Source organism: Loxodonta africana, chromosome 3, assembly GCF_030014295.1.
Source record: "Loxodonta africana isolate mLoxAfr1 chromosome 3, mLoxAfr1.hap2, whole genome shotgun sequence".
Lineage (NCBI taxonomy): Eukaryota > Metazoa > Chordata > Mammalia > Proboscidea > Elephantidae > Loxodonta > Loxodonta africana.
Window position 1 is genome coordinate 156,934,824 of NC_087344.1, and position 17,696 is coordinate 156,952,519.

General features: G+C 37.5%; 1 protein-coding gene across 2 annotated transcripts in view; it reads left to right on the forward strand.

Annotated features, from left to right (window-relative positions):
- Nucleotides 1-17,696, forward strand: part of SPAG17 (sperm associated antigen 17) — a 259,459-nt gene that overhangs the window by 159,889 nt on the left and 81,874 nt on the right. For both annotated transcript variants that reach the window (XM_064282366.1, XM_003409619.4), the window contains exons 19-20: nt 5,776-5,951; nt 7,977-8,074. In XM_064282366.1, coding sequence (XP_064138436.1) covers nt 5,776-5,951; nt 7,977-8,074 — 274 coding nt within the window. The remainder of the gene's footprint in view (nt 1-5,775; nt 5,952-7,976; nt 8,075-17,696) is intronic.

Here is a 17,696-nt window from a genome sequence, read left to right on the forward strand (position 1 = left end):
GTTATCCATTCTATTTATATTCCTCTAGAGGTTACATTTATCCTTTTGAATCACATATTTATAAACACTTTTTTAATGTCATGGTTAGCATTAATTAATTTCCCAAAAATGCTTAAAACCTTAACATACATTCACTTTCCCAAAAAATATCCCTGCCCTCCATTTTGAGATTATCTAGAAATTTTGTTTTTGATTGTAATATTTTATAATCACAAATAAATAGTAATAATTATTTGCATTTAATTATAAATTTTACTGTCTTTTTTCCTCAATTCTTTTACTTACGTCTCGTGTTGTCTTCCTTCCTGAATTTATTTGATTTTTCAATGTAGCTAGAATGCATTTGTAAATAATTTATTCAGAAAGTATCTGTGGGTGGTAAGAATCCTAAATCTTTTCATTCTTTAATATTCTTTATCTTGTCCTTTCATAAGAATACTAATTTGGTTGTACATATGAGCCTGTGTTCCCTCATTGTAGGTCACTCTAAGGACTCTTGTTTTTATTCAGATGCAAAATTATTGGAAGATTCTGAGAAGAGGGACACGATCTGACTTAAGAATTGAAAGGGTTATGGGGTCAATGATAGGAACAAGGAGACCAGTTGGAAGGCCGTTGCCACAATCCTAGCAAGAGATGGTAGTGGCTTAGGTCAGGATGATAGCAGTAAAGAAGGTGAGAAGTGATCAGATTTTGCATATATTTTAAAAGTAAAAACAATCTGGATGTCCTGACAGATTGGAGGGGGGTGTGGGAAAATAAGCAGAGTCAAGAATAACTTCAGGAGGTGGGGTGAAGATGGCAGAGTAGACAGACATTTCTGGTGATCCCTCTTACAACAAAGACCAGAAAAAAACAAGTGAAATGATTATATTTATGACAAGCTAGGAGCCCTGAGCATCAAAGGCAAAGTTAGAAAACAGACCGAGCCGCAAAAAAGGAGGGAGAGACAGTTCAGAAAAAAAAAAAAAAAAAGTTCAGAAGTGGAGGGCAATTGCCGAACCTGAATCACCGGGAACCCTCAGGCACTGTTCTCTGGAGCGACTGTGGTGGAGCTGGTGGTAGCATTCAGGACATGGTTTCCTCAGGGAGAGACAGCTAGCCACGCAGCCTACTCACACCTCCAGAACCAGAGAAAAATGGCACTCTCAGCAAAAGTTAAGTACTTGCACATATTTTACCATGGTCCCAGGCCCCAAGCTGGCTTCAGTGGGTGTCAATCTCCCTGGGCCTGAGATAGGCCCTCCTGCATGCTCTGAGCCATTCTCTTGGCCTTGGAGAAGGAATAAATTCACAATTGGGGGAAAAAATAATCTGTCAGCTCCACTAAGGTGAGGAGCTCAGGATAGAGGCAGGTCCTGTCCAGGCAAAAACAGTCCTCGGACTTTGAATACTTTTCACCCCTGCGTGGACCTGTGTGGGTCCGTTTCAGAAGAATAGACCCTTTTTGGAAGGCTGCAACTGTTTCAGCTGTGTGGTGGAGAGGTTGTCGTTTGATGTTTTACACTGCTTTTCCTGTTAAACAGGGTCCTCACCTAACCACATCGGGGGCCTATGGACTGGTGGCTACACCCACATCTCCTAGCCACCCTAACAGAGGTCCAAGGATAAGGGGTACCTCTCAGCCCTTACAACCAAAAGCATTGGGTACCCATGGTCCAGCAGCAGAACCCACCCACCTGTGCACTCTAGGGAACAGGGATGCTCTTTCCTCACAGACACTTGGGAGACAGTAGTCAGCCCCCTGCTGCAACCAGATACTGGTACCTACACCAATCACCCCTGCCCTCTAAGACTATAGCACAGAACCTGTACCACACACTTAATAACAAACTACCTGGATACCTGAGCTGAATCCATACAAGAAAAGTGAATGGACTCCTAAGCACATATACCTGGTAACAGCTCTAGCCATCTGGTGACAGGACGTTAGAGCTTCAAAGGCAAAAATAATCAAGCTAGCTCACTTAAGCAGCCTATTTGGGTATATCAAAACAAAACGAAGCAAGAAGCTAGGATACAGTAAGCAAACATAAACTAATACAACAACTTATAGATGGCTTGGAGACAACAGGCAATATCAAATCACATAAAGAAGCAAACCATGATTGCTTCAACAAACTCTCAAAACAAAGAATCAAGGAATCTTGTAGATGAAGGTGTTTTCCTGGAATTACCAGATGCAAAATACAAAAGATTGATATACAGAACTCTTCAACACATCTGGAACAAGATCAGGAAGGCGATCAGGCAAAATACAGAACAAGCCAAGGAACACACAGATAAAGCAGTTGAAGAAATTAAAAAAGTTATTCAAGAACATAATGAAAAATTTAATAGATTGCAAGAATCCATAGAGAGACAACAATCAGAAATTCAGATTAACAATAAAATTACAGAATTAGATAACTCAATAGAAAGTCAGAGGAGCAGAACTGAGGAAGTGGAAGGAAGAATTAGTGAACCTGAAGATAAAAACACTTGACACCAATATATTTGAAGAAAAATCACATAAAAGAATTTTTTTAAGAAATGAAGAAACCCTAAGAATCATGTGTGACTCGATCAAGAGAAATAACCTATGAGTGATTGGAGTACCAGAACAGCAAGGGAGAACAGAAAATACAGAGAGACCTGTTGAAGATTTATTGGCAGAAAACTTCCCTAATATCATGAAACATGAAAAGATATCTATCCAAGATGCTCATCCAACTCCACATAAGGTAGATCTAAAAAGAAAATCAACAAGACATATTATAATCAAACTTGCCAAAACCAAAGATAAAGGGATAATTTTAAGAGTGGCTAGGGATGAATGAAAAGTCACCTACAAACAAAGCCAATAAGAATAAGCTCGGACTACTCGGCAGAAACCATGCAGGCAAGAAGGCAATGGGATGACTTATGTGAAGCATTGAAGGAAAAAAAATTGCCAGCCAAGAACCATATATCCAGCAAAACTGTCTCTCAAGTATGAAAGCAAAACTGGGACATTTCCAGATAAACAGAAGTTTAGGGAATTCATAAACCCCAAACTAAAACTACAAGAAATGCTAAAGGGAGTTCTCTGGTTAGAAAACCAATAATATCAGATATCAACCCAAGACTAGGACACAGGACAGGGCAACCTGATGTCAACCCAGATAGGGAAATCACAAAAATAAATCAAGATTTAAAAAAGCTCAAAACAGGGAAACAGCGATGTCATTATGTAAAGGAAGACAACATTAAAACACTAAAGAGGGACTAAGAAATGTAGTCATAAATCTTTTGTATAGAGAGAAAGACAAGGCAATCCAAAGAAATAAAAGTTAGGTTTAAACTTAGACAAGTAGGTGTAAATATTAAGGTAATCACAAAGGAGACTAACAATCCTACTCATCAAAATAAAATACTAGAAGAAAAAAATATTCAGCAAAAACAAAATCAATAACAACAATTAAGAGGAAAAGACAATATATAAAGATAAACTACTCAGCACAAAAAATCAAGTAGGAAAAAGAAACTGTCAACAACACACACACAAAAAAAGACATCACAGTGACAGCAGTAAATTCATACCTATCCACAATTATGCTGAATGTAAATGGACTAAATGCACCAATAAAGAGACAGTGGCAGAATGGATTAAAAAAAAAACACGATCTGTCTAAATGCTGCCTACAAGAGACAAACCTTAGAGACACAAACTGAAACTCAAAGGATGGAAAAAAATATATCAAGTAAACAACAATCAAAAAAGAGCAGGAGTGGCGATATTAATTTTGGGGGGATCATGGTTTCAGGGGACATCTAGGTCAATTGGCATAATAAAATTTGTTAAAAAAAATTCTGCCTCCCACTTAGTGGTGTCTGGGGTCTTAAACGCTAGCAAGCAGCCATCTAAGATGGATCAACTGGTCTCAACCCACATGGAGCAAAGGAGAATGAAGAACACCAAAGACACAAGGTAATTATGAGCCCGAGAGACAGAAAGTGCCACATAAATCAGAGACTACATCAGAATGGGAGCAGAACTAGATGGTGCCTGGCTACCACCGATAACTGCCCTGACAGGGAACACAACAGAGAACCCCTGAGGGAGCAGGAGAGCAGTAGGATGCAGACCTCAAATTCTCATAAAAAACGCCAGATTTAATGATCTAACTAAGACTAGAGGGACCCCAGAGGTCATGGTCCCCAGACCTTCTGTTAGCCCAAGGCAGGAACTATTCCCTAAGCCGACTCTTCAGACAGGGATTGGACTGGACTATAGGATAGAAAATGATGCTGGTGAGGAGTGAGCTTCTTGGCTCGAGTGGACACATGGGACTATGTGGGCAGCTCATATCTGGAAGGAAGATAAGAAGGCAGGGTAGACAGGAGGTGGTTGAATGGACACAGGGAATACAGGGTGGAGGGGAGGAGTGTGCTGTCTCATTATGGGGAGAGCAGCTAGGAGTTCATAGCAAGGTGTATTTAAGTTTTTGTGAGACACTGACGATTTGTAAACTTTCACTTATAGCACAGTAAGTTTTTTAAAAAGTAATAAATGAATAAATTAAAAAAAAAGAATAACGTTAGGATATTTCACCTCCTCAACTGGAAGTGTAGACTTGCCATCAGCTGAGACTTTGAATGATCAAGCAATTTGGTGGAAGATCAGTAGCTCATCTGGGGACACGTTGAGTTTAAGAAATCAATTATTTTCCAAAGATATTGAGCACCCATGATTCATAGGCTACAATTTTCAGTTTATTTCTTTAAAATGGATCAAGAACTAAAGAAAATCACAAAGCAACCTGAGTGTAGACTCCGTCTATCTTTATTTTTTTCAAAATGTTAGGCTTCACTTTTACATAATTTGACAACAACCAAACAAAACTATTGTGTCGAGTCGATTACGACTCATGGCAACCCCATGTGTTTCAGAGTAGAACTGAACTCCATAGGGTTTTCGATGGCTATGATCTTTTGGAAGTAGATCACCAGGCCTTTTTTTTTTTTGAGGTGTCTCTAATTGATGCAAACCACCAACCTTTCGATTAGTAGCCAATCCCTTAACTGTCTGTGCTACACAGGGACTCCTAACTTGACAAAAAACTAATGTTTATTTTCAGACCTAAATCTTTCAGCTCATTTCCTGGGAAACAACTCTCTTTGGACATTCATATGTGATACGTGTATACAACATTTAATTTTAAAAATTACAATAATCAGGATAACTAGTATGAACAAACTTGGGAGCAAATATGACTGATTCTTGGTAGGCAACAACTCACTGATATAAGCATAAATGCCCAAGCAGCTTAGAGAGTAGCATTTAGGGTGCGGATACTCACAAGGCCACTATGTTTTATAGCAAGACTGGAGTGTTTTTAGTTAATCTAGTGAGTCAACTAGCTGGCGGTCAGTTACAAGAGTTTCTACGAGGTTACAAAAGTACCTTATTACTCTCCAACCAAAATTACACCGTATTACTCTCCAACCAAGAGTTTTTGAGAGATACTGTTTCTCCAAATCGTAATCAACTCTCGGTGTTATCAAACTTCTTAAGTCTTGACTTGGATGAAAATGATATCTCATTTTTAATTTACATGTCTTTAACTGTGAGTGAAGTTGGGCATGTTTCATATGCTCACTGTATATTTGTGCTTGACTACTCAGTACAAAATTCATCTAGGATATCTCCAAGTCTATTTATTTCACAAGCAGTTCATTTGCAGTCAGTACCTTACGTATATTTTTACTTTAATAGTAACTCAATTGTCATCTGCTCTCCCTTGCTTTTCTTAGAAATTATTTGGAACTTGTTGCGAAATCCATTCAAGATTGGATCACAAAAGAAGAAGCTATATATCAAGAATCTAAAATGGCTGAGGATATAGCTAGGACCAAGACTGATGCAGAATTCAAATCTTCTGGCAAAGTTTCTTCTCCTGGCAAAATTTATTCTCCTAAAAAATCTAAAAGTAAGTAACCTGTTCAACTCATAAAAGCAAAAAAACCAAACCCAGTGCCGTCGAGTCGATTCCGACTCTTTCCGACTCATAGCGAGTCTACAGGACAGAGTAGAACTGCCCCCATAGAGTTTCCAAGGAGCACCTGGTGGATTCGAACTGCCAACCCTTTGGTTAGCAGCCATAGCACTTAACCACTACGCCACCAGGGTTTACGTTCAACTTATACCTAGAGTAAATTCCAAAAGACATTAGATAGTCTCCTATTTCTTAATTTAATCAAGACTGTGAGTATTTCAGGATTTAAAAGAGTTACCCACAAAATTCCTGTGACTTTTCGCTTCCTCTAATAAATAGAATATTATGAGAATGTGCCTGACTGGGGATGATGGAATATTTGTCTTATATTGACCCCACTTTCTGCCTGATCAGGAAGATTTTATCTGTGGTGTGAGTCAAATGTGATGTATTAGGGAAATGTCAAATGTCTTTATTTTGATAGGATTTTTTGGTTCAGCTACCATAGATTTGTTGACAATATATGAGGTAAATTCAGAGTCAGCTGGTCTCTATTAAAATAATTACAGATTCCAAAAGTGAGATCAAAAGACGACCTTCCTTAGAACAGCAAGCCGATGGTCCCAAGATGAACTGGGGGTACAAAATGAGAGATAAAGGGAAGAAGGATTCTCGGTGGCCTGTAACAGGGACTTGACAGAATCTTGGATTAATACACATATCTTTGCTTTTATTGTTATTCATTTCCATGGTCTTAATGCTCTGGAGGAAAGGGAGGAGAGGTGCTAAGGGGAGAGTGAAGTAGATTTTTAGAAGGATACTTGATAAAGAAAAGAAGTGAAACAATGAGGTAATTTGTTTTGAAAATAATATTTCACTGGGTTTGTGCCAACAGACGGCAAAGGATTTGGTTTTTTTTTTTTTTTTTTGGTGCCAGGAGAGTAAACTCCATGTAAATAATGTTCAGTATTTCTGATAGCCAAAATTGACCGTGATTTCTCATAAAGAAGCAAGATTTTGCAACTCTTGTCAGTCACCAGAGGAGTCTGTAGTGAATTTGATTCTAAAATAAAACTTACAAAACCAAGTTAATGATCAATTATTTACTGTCCACCGAAGCTCTACCTTTATCCTGATGAGGGTCCAACAGAAGAACACGGTTGTTGTTGTGTGCTGTCAAATCAATTCTGACTCATAGCGACCCTATACGACAGACTAGAACTGCACCATAAGATTTCCTTGGCCGTAATCTTTACAAGAGCAGATTGCCTGGTCTTTTCTTCCTGGAGCCACTGGCGGGTTCAAACTGCCAACCTTTCAGTTAGCAGCTGAGTGTTTAACCACTGCACCACCAGGGCTCCTTAGAAAAGCACTAGGCACCTAGAGTAATGAATGCGACTGCACAAAAAGGAGAGATAAGTTCACTCTCTCACAATCGTATCTAGGGCCACACTTGCCTATTAGCAGGAAAGATTGTGAGTTGATGGCCTTTTCTTTATTCTGCTTCTGAACAGAACCAAAAGGTTTATAACTATCTAGGTGCCTGCAGAAATCCTGAAAACGTTCACCTTGGGGTCAAAATACGCCAGCTAAGTGTTTCATTCTGTTTGAGGGCTTTCGAGTCAAGAAAGATGTAAACAGAATGATCACAATGGCAAGAGGAGATTGCAATACGGAAGGAAAAGTTAGACTTGTTCTGTGTGGACTCAAGGGGTTAAACTAGGGTAACTTGATGAAAGATTTACAAAGACAGATTCCAGTTCTATTAGAGCTGCAACATCGCAACATACTATATGAGAATGGAACGCACTCTGCCCAGAGGCTATGAGTTTCTAGTCTCTGAAGGAGCTCAGTCCCAGTTCAGATGTCCACTAGGGATGGTGTAGAAAGGATTCAGTGATGAGTTACCGGGGAGTTGAACCTGATAGCCTTTGATATCCCCCTCCAGCCCATAGCTTTGGTCCTTCTATACCATCTTATTTTAGGAAGTTACTGAAAGTTTAATTTCTCTGCTTATAGGTAACAAAGGAATCAGCAAAGTAGAGGTATCAGAGAGTGAAAAAGAGAAAGAAAAAGAGAAGGAAAAGATTCCTTTCATTTTAGAAGGCTCTCTCAAGGTAATCCAAGGAAGACAAATGATACAAAGTAATCACAAATCCAAAATTATTTTGTGATGGGAAGTTTGTGTGGCGTAACAGGAAATTTTTTTTTTTTTTTTTTTGCTAAGCCCTAAGGATAATTGAATCTGCAATGAAAGAACAGTCTCTCTGCCAAACTGTCTTCTCTACCAGATGATAAGCCTTTAAGGAAAGCTGTGTTTTATTAATTTTTATATAACCACCATCTAGGGAAGTGCCTTGTTCAGACTTGGTATACACTTTTTTTTATACTGCAGTTGTTTGTTTTTGTTTGCATAATTTTGGTTGGAATTTTTAATGACAAAAGTAAAGCATGCTTTTGTAATGAATCAAAAGCCCCTAAAATAAGAAATATTAATAATTTGGCATGTTCTATGCTCATACAAGCTCATATGCACAAATATACAGTGGGATTTTTGTTTTGTTTTCTTTTTCTTTTAGATTCAGTTGGATTTTTTACTCTGCCACTTGCTTTTTTTCTCTTTCTAACATATCATGAATTTCTCTTCAGGACAGTATATAGAGATCTAACTAATTTTTCATGGTGATATATTAGTCCATAATTTTTAGATACCATAATTTATTCAACAATTGCCTTATTAATAGACACCCATTGTATTTCTATAGATATAGAAATATTTCATTTTTGTGTAGTCAAATCTATCATTTTGGCAAAAATTTAAAAGACTGACAATACCAAATTATGACAAGGATGTGAAGTAATATGAATTCTCACACACTTCTTCCTGGAGTATAAATTAGTACTTTCACTTTAGAAAATTGGCTGTATCTATTGAAGTAAAACATACACTTTCTCTTTAACCTAGAGCTTCCACTCCGGAGTATATACCTAATAAAAGTGCCAGCACCTGTGCACCAAGACGCATGAACAAAATTGCTCTTGCAGCATTATCTGTAATTCTTCCAAACAAGAAACAATCCAAATATTCATCAGTAGAATGCCTAAATTAAATAGTTATATGAGCAAATACTATGAAGCCATGGAAATGAACGTCCTACCGTCACCAGCAGTGTGGGTGAATCTCACAAACATTTTGTTAAGCAAAAAAGACAGAGTCCAAAGAATGCATACATCACGTGTGATTTCATTTCTACAAAGTTTAAAAACAGACAAAACTAAATAAAATGTTACAAGTCAGGAAAGTGGTTGCCTTTGAGACAGTGACAGCGGGTAGTGATCGAGGGTTTTTGGGAAGCTGGAAGTTTTCTATTTCTTAATCAGGGTGGTGGTTACAGGAGTGATTACTTTGTGGTAATTCACTCAGTTACTTGCTTAGAATTTGTGCTTCTTTTATATGACTGTTATAGTTTATTAAAAAAAAAAAAACTTTTATTAAAAAAAACTTTCATTCTTTTCCATTACGGTTTCTGGGCTTTCTGTGTTATTGATTCCATCAGGCTGATTCCACCCTGATGTTATACATTTATACCTATATTCTGCTAGAATATTTTCATAGATTTTTTTTTTTTTGATTCAGATATCTAATCTATCTGAAATTTATTTTGTTCACAGTATAAAGGTCTTACTTTTTTGGTCCAGATGGCCTGTCATTTTATTAGTACCATTTAATTAAACATAACATTAATTCCCCCACTGATTTGGGATGTCAACTACATCATGTATTTGTTGTTGTTAGCTGCCATCGAGTCGACCCCTGGCTCATACATGGGACCCCAAAACAAAAGGAAATGCTGCCTGGCCCTGTACTATCCCAATGATGAGTTGTTAATCAGACAGTTGTGATCCATAGGATTTTCATTGGCTGATTTTAGGAAATAAATCGCCAGATCTTTCTTCCTAGTCCATCTTAGTCTGGAAGTTCCACTGAAACCTGTTCAGCATCATAGCGACATGCAAGCCTCCACTGACAGATAGATGGTGGCTGCACACGAGGTACATTGACTGGGAATCAAACCTAGGTCTTCCACATGGAAGGTGAGAATCCTACCACAGAACCACCAATGTCCCCAATATCATATAGTCTTTGAATCCATTTTTGAATGCTGTATTCTATTTCAGCTACTACTTATAAAATTGTTATGCAAGTAATATACTCTTTTAATTTTAGCAGTTTTGTTGTAAGCTTTAATATTGGGTAGACAAGAGCCCACCCCATTCCCCATCAGTATTCAATAAGCTTGGAAACAATGTTGAATAATTCTGGTGAACCTCCCTGGCTTCTTGATCTTAATGGTAAAGATAATTACATAGTAAATGTTTAGAATTTTATTGTTAATTGTACTGAGTTTTATCAAATTGTTTTTCATTATCTATTGGTATTGAAACTAATATCTGTTCATTTTACTCTTTATTTTGCTGGTATATTGAATTATGGAAGTAGATAATTAACAAATGAATCACCTTTGCATTCTAGTAACAAACACTCTTTGGTATTTTTATAACTGAATACAATTCAGGTTTAGTCCTCAACCCACATAACTGCGTATATCCTTTGCCTAGGGAGGCCTAGAGTGAGAGAAGGAGGACTTCATTAATAAAGTAAACCCTCATTCACGGTCTAACTAAATCGGAATCTTTAGAAAGTAGAACCTAGGAATTTAGACATTTAATAAGCTCCTGGGATCATCTGTATGTACACTATAGATGAAAAATTATAGCACTATTTTTGATGGTATATCATTGTTTTAATGAACAAGTAGGTTTGATTTGATAGTATTTTACGTAGTTAATTATTTAAGGGAGCACATTACTGACAGGTGAAATTGTTTATTTTATAAGCCAATCTATTATTTAGCTGAAAGGTGACCTCCAGGAGTGGCTTCAGTTACAAGTTCAAATGGTCTCTTAGGGCCATAGTCTCAGGAGCTCTCTAGTCCCTATCAGTCCAGTAAGTCTACCCTATTTTTTAGGAATTTGAATTTTGCTCTACATTTTTCTCCTATTCTCTCCAGGACCTTCTATTGTGTCCCTGGTCAGAATGCTCCTTAGTGGTAGCTGTTATTCTGGTCTCAGCCTAGAAGATGCCATGATTCTTGTGGTCTATTATTCCTGTGAACTAGTTTCTTCTTTGAGTCTTTTATTTCTGTCATTCTATTTTGCTCCAGATGAGTAGAAATCAATACTTGGATCTTGGTCTATAGGCTTTTGTGTTGTTTTTAACAGTCAAATGGTATTAAGGTTATGTTGGCTTTTAAAATGAATTGGGAAAGTTCATTAAGGCTGCTGTATACAAAATCAACTTGGAAAAAACCCATGGGACTTCCTATACAGTAGCAATAAAAAAAAAAAAAAAACCATCTAGAAAATGTAATAAATAAATACCATTCACAAGAACAACCAAAACTATCAGGTACCAAGAGAAACAAATTAATAAGAGATGTACTCTTTATTAATTTAAGTCTTTATGGAGAAAATTACAAAATATTATTGAAGAACATAAAATACCTAACAAGAAGGAAAATATACCACAAAACAAACCCAATGCTGTTGAGTCAATTCTGACTCATAGTGACCCTATAGGACAGAGTAGAACTGCCCCACAGGGTTTCCAAGGAGCAGAATTTATCTGCAAAAAAAAAAAAAAGTGGCTTTATTCTACTCTCATTCACAAAACATAGTTGTCATTTATAAAATTCTTTGTTTACTTTTTAAATTTTCTCTGAGCATTCTAAAGCTATTTCCGCCTTTTTCCTGGCTGACATTCTGGCCATTAATAAGTTGTCAATCTAATTTGCCATTGCTAAACACCTTATTTTTGCTCTCTAGTGACTTTGAAAATATTCAGCAGTGTGCTAGTAAATGTTTAGCAATGGCCCTACAGGAAAAAAAAAAAAAAAACTGTGAATGTATACATACACACATAAGTTTGTTGTATATTCTGTTGATACAAAGCATGTCTAGCACACAATTTACAAGTAATAATAAAATATAAAGTATTCCTTATTGTAAATTCCGTATAGCCAATTAATTCTCACAAAGTGCTTTCACTGATTTTTGCTGATCTCTTGTATGCTTAGCCAATCTATGGTTGTAATTGACAAATGAGCGCAGTTCCAATATAAACATTTATGTTAAGAAGACAAAAATGAAACAATAAAAGCAAAACAAGAAAGACATGTCGCAGTTATTCACCTGTAATGTGAACAACTTCTTTGCTCAATCAGATAATAGTGTTTTAATACTGGCAGAATATATCCTCAGTTTTTGTGCTAGTCACAATGTAGCAGCTGTAGACATACACATTTGTAAGTTTAGTCTGCATTATTAACATTACCTCCATCAATTTCTTAAGCCTAGAAAATCAACAAAATAGCCAATCAAGCCCTGATTTGTAGCGTTTGCTGATTTCTGTAGTGTAAATACTCCCACCATGACTGATTATCAAACTACGAATATATTGTCACAGAATGTGGAGTTCTGTGTGCAGTAGCACACCATTACGTAGTATTTCCATTATAGAGATACAACTGATATAAACAATCTCAAGAACATAAATAATAGTGAAATGTAGTAAAATAATTAGGCAATAGTGAGTTCTGAATATTCCTTACCTTTGCTTTCAATATCTCATTTAATTGTACATTTATATAATTGAATTTTTCACCCATGCATCTGTCAGTTTGTCATAATGTGAGGTCTTGTGTGTTACTGTGACACTGGAAGCTTGCCACCAGTATTCAAATACCAGCAGGGTCACCCATGATGGACAGGCTTCAGCTGAGCTTCCAGATTAAGAAAGACTAGGAAAAAGGACCTGGCTGTCTACTTCTGAAAAGAATTAGCCAGTGAAAACCTTATGAGTAGCAGCAGAACATTGTCTGATACAGTGTCAGAAGATGAGCCCCTCAGGTTGGAAGACACTCAAAAGATGACTGGGAAAAAGCTACCTCCTCAAAGTAAAGTTGACCTTAATGACATGGATGGAGTCAAGCTTTCAGGACCTTCATTTGCTGACGTGGCACAACTCAAAATGAGAGAAAACAGCTGCAAGCATCCATTAATAATGTGAACATGGACTGTATGAAGTATGAATCTAGGAAAATTGGAAATTGTTAAAAATGAAATGGTATTAGTGAGCTGAAATGGACTGATTTTAGCCATTTTTAATCAAACAATCATATGGTCTGCTATGCTGGAAACGACAACTTGAAGAAGAATGGCATTGCATTCATTATCAAAAAGGACATTTCAAAATCTATCCAAAATACAACACCATCAGTGATAGGGTAATATCCATATGTCTTCAAGGAAGACCAGCTAAAACAACTATTCGAATTTGCTCACCAGCCACTAAGGCCAAAGATAAAGAAACTGAAGTTTTTACCAACTTCCGCAGTCTGAAATTGATCGAACATGCAATCAGGATGCATTAATGATTACTGGTGATTGGAATGTGAAAGTTAGAAACAAAGAGGAAGGATCGGTAGTCAGAAAATATGGCCTTGTTGATAAAAACAATGCCAGAGATCACATGATAGAATTTTGCCCACGACCAATGACTTCTTCATTGCAAATACCTTTTTTCAACAACATAAGCAGCGACTGCACAGATGGACCTCTCCAGATAGAATACACAGGAACAAAATTGACTACATCTGTGGAAAGAGACAATGCAAAAGCTCACTATCATCAGTCAGAATAAGGCCAGGGGCTGACTGTGGAACAGATCATCATTTGCCCGTAAGCAAGTTCAAACTGGAGCTGAAGAAAATTAAAACAAGCCCACGAGAGCCAAAGTACAACCTTGAGTATATTCCACCTGAATTTACAGACCAGCTCAAGAATAGATTTGACACGTTGAACTGTAATGACTGAAGATCAGACGAGTTGTGGAATGACATCCAGGACATCATACATGAAGAAGGCAAGAGGTCATTAAAAAGGCGGGAACAAAAGAAAAGACCAAAACAGATGTCAAAAGAGACTCTGAAAGTTGCTTTTGAACGTCGAGTAACTAAAGCAAAAGAAAGAAATGATGAAGTAAAAGAGGTGCACAGAAGATTTCAATGGATGGCTCGAGAAGACAAAGTAAAGTATTATAAGAAATGTGCAAAGACCTGGGCTTAGAAAACCAAAAGGGAAGAACATGCTCCATATTTCTCAAACTGAAAGAACTAAAGAAAAAATTTAGGCCTCAAGTTGCAATACTGAAGAATTCTTCGGGGAAAATATTAAATGAGGCAAGAAGCATCAAAAGAAGATGGAAGGAATACACAAAGTCACTATACTAAAAAGAATTGGTCAACGTTCAACCATTTCAGGAGGTAGTATATGGCCAGGAACTGATGGTACTGAAGGAAGAAGTGACTTGACTCACTTACTGATGAAGATCAAAGACCACAGTCTTCGGTATGGATTATACCTCAACATACAGAAAACAAAAATCCTCACCACTAGACCAATAAGGATCATTATGATAAACGGAGAAAAACTGAAGGTGTCAAGGATTTCATCTTATTTGGATCCACAATCAACATCCAGGGAAGTTATTATTAGAAGTAGCAGCCAAGAAATCAAAAAGCACTTTGCGCTGGGCAAATCTGCTGCAAAAGACCTCTTTAAAGCGTTAAAAGGCAAAGATGTCACCTTGGAGAATAATAAGGTGAGCCTGACCCAAGCCATGGTGTAAAGGCATTGGCAAAAAACAAAGCTCCAGGAATTGATGGAACACCAGTTGAGATGTTTCAATATATGGATGCAGTGCCGGATTTGCTCACTCGTCTATGCCAGGAAATTTGGAGGACAGCTACCTGGCCAACTACCTGGAAAAGATGTAAATTTATGCCTATTCCCAAGAAAAGTGATCCAACTGAATGCAGAAATTACCAAGTAATATCATTAATATGACGCACAAGTAAAATTTTGCTGAAGATCATTCAAACATGGCTGTACAGCAGTACATCAACAGGGAACTGCCAGAAATTCAAGCCAGATTCAGAAGAGGACATGGAACCAGGATATAACTACTGATGTCATTTGTATCCTAGCTGAAAGCAAAGAATACCAGAAAGATGTTTACCTGTGTTTTATTGACTATGCAAAGGCATTTGATGGTATGGATCATAACAAATTATGAATAACATTGCAAAGAGTGGGAATTCCAGAACACTTAATTGTGCTCATGAGGAACCTGTACATAGATCAAGAGTCAGTCATTCTAACAGAACAAGGGGATACTGTGTGGTTTAAATTCAGGAAAGGTGTGTGTCAGGGTTGTATGCTTTCACCATACTTATTCAATCTGTATGCTGAGCAAATAGCCCAAGAATCTGGACTATATGAAGAAGAATGGGCATCAGGACTGTAGAAAGACTCATTAACAGCTGCTTTATGCAGATGAGACAACCTTGCCTGCTGGAAGTGAAGAGAACTTGAGGTACTTACTGATGAAGATTAAAGACCACAGCCTTCAGTATGGATTGTACCTCAACATAAAGAAAACAAAAATCCTCACGACTGGACCAATGAGCAACATCATGATAAACAGAGAAAAGATTCAAGTTGTCAAGGATTTCATTTTACTTGGATCCACAATCAACACTCATGGAAGCAGCAGTCAAGAAATCAAAGGAAGCATTGCATTGGGAAAATCTGCTGCAAACGACCTCTTTCAAGTGGTAAACAGTGAAGATGTCACCTTGAAGACCAAGGTGAGCCTGATCCAAGCTGTAGTGTTTTCAATCGCGTCATATGCATGGGAAAACTGGACAATAAATAAGGAAGACTGAAGAATTGACACCTTTGAATTGTGGTGCTGGTGAAGAATATCGAATGTATCGTGGACTGCCAGAAGAACAAACAAATCTGTCTTGGAGGAAGTACAGCTAGAATGCTCCTTAGAAGCAAGGATGTGGCAACTAGGTCTCACATATTTGGACATATTATCAGGAGGGACCAGTCCCTGGAGAAGGACATCATGCTTGGTAAAGTAGACGGTCAGCGAAAAAGAGGAGGACCATCAACAAGATGGATTTACAACAGTAGCTGCAACAATGGGCTCAAGCGTAACAATTGTGAGGATGGTCCAGGACCATTCAGTGTATCATTCTGTTGTACATAGGGTCACTATGAGTCGGAACAAACTCGACAGTACCTAACAATATAATTGAATTTTTAATAATGGCTGTGATTAACAACTGGATCACAAAATGCCTGAGAATTTAACAATAAATTCTTGCAAGTCAGTATGAGCTGGGTCCAGCATACCAGTGTTATTTCCTGCTTTTGATTCGTGGGCCTTTCTGAATGTCAGGATTAGTGTCTTTTATCAACTCAGGAAATTTCATAGCCATTATCTGTTCATATACTGCCTTTTCAAAAGTTCTATTTCATTTTCAAGAGTTCCTTCAAATTCACCTGTCATTTTGACACTCTTTTATTTCTTATACTTTTGATACCTGTTTTATTTAAGCATATTAAAAAGTGCTTATTTCATATCCTCTCTCTGATAATTCCAGGATCCGCAGTCTTTGTAGGTATAATTCCATAGCTTGTTTTTCAGGTTCTTGCTCAAAATGGTTTATTTCCTCAAGTTTTGTGATTTTTATTGTGAGCTTATGTTAATTGTAACTTTCGGAATTGTTTGAGGATTTACATTTTGTGTCTCTAGAATATTTGATTTGGCTTCTGTTGGGCACCAAGAAGCACTACCAATCCAGGATTGCCTCAAAATAAAAATTTAAGGGTATGTGCATTTTGGCCACAAATCTATTTAAGGGTAGGCTTGTGGCTAGGAGTTCTCAGAAGAGACTTTTTCTTTTTTCCCTTCTACCTAGGGTCAAGGAGGCAGGCTAGTAGTCTCAAGATCTTTTTTTCTAGTGTCATTTTAAAATGAAGGTGTCATTTTAAAAATTACCATCTTTATTCAGAGGTCTCTAATCTTATTTCCCAGGCATGTCACTTGTCTGTCAAACATGATCCATTAAAACCCAGGCTCTGGACTACCAGGGATGGACAGATAATACTGGGAAAATACTGTCTTCAGGGATCATCTACCTCACTGAATTGGTGCTTTCTCATATCCTTTACTTTTCTTCCAGCCCTGCCATGTACTGTGATGATACATTTTATGTTTTATCCACCATTTTTTATTATGTTCAGCCAGGAATGTTTCTCTGGACATTAGTCTGCCATACTGCTGGTAAACCATCTTTTTTTTTTTTTATTATTGCTATGGTAAATACATGTGTAACAAAGCATTTTCCATTTCAACATTCTTCACGTGCACGATTCAGTGACATTAATTGTATTCACCATGTTTTGCAACCATCACCATTATTCCTCTTAACTTTTTCTATCACCCTTAGTAGAGTTTTAGCATCTCCTAAGCAGTGAGTCCCCTTTCACCTCTCTCTCCTACCCACCCCTGGTAACCACTAATAACCTTTGGTCTGTACACATTTGTCTGTTCTCAATCTTTCTATCTTTAGGACCTAAATTGAGTGTCGGGCTCATGTAGAGAAGGATAGGAGGCAAGGAAACCAGCTAAGAGGCTGCTATATTGGTCTAAACCAAAAACCAAACCCATTGCCATTATTGAATTGAGCCCAACTCACAGTGACCCTATAGGACAAAGTAGAACTGCCCCATAGGGTTTCCAAGGAGCAGCTTGTGGATTCG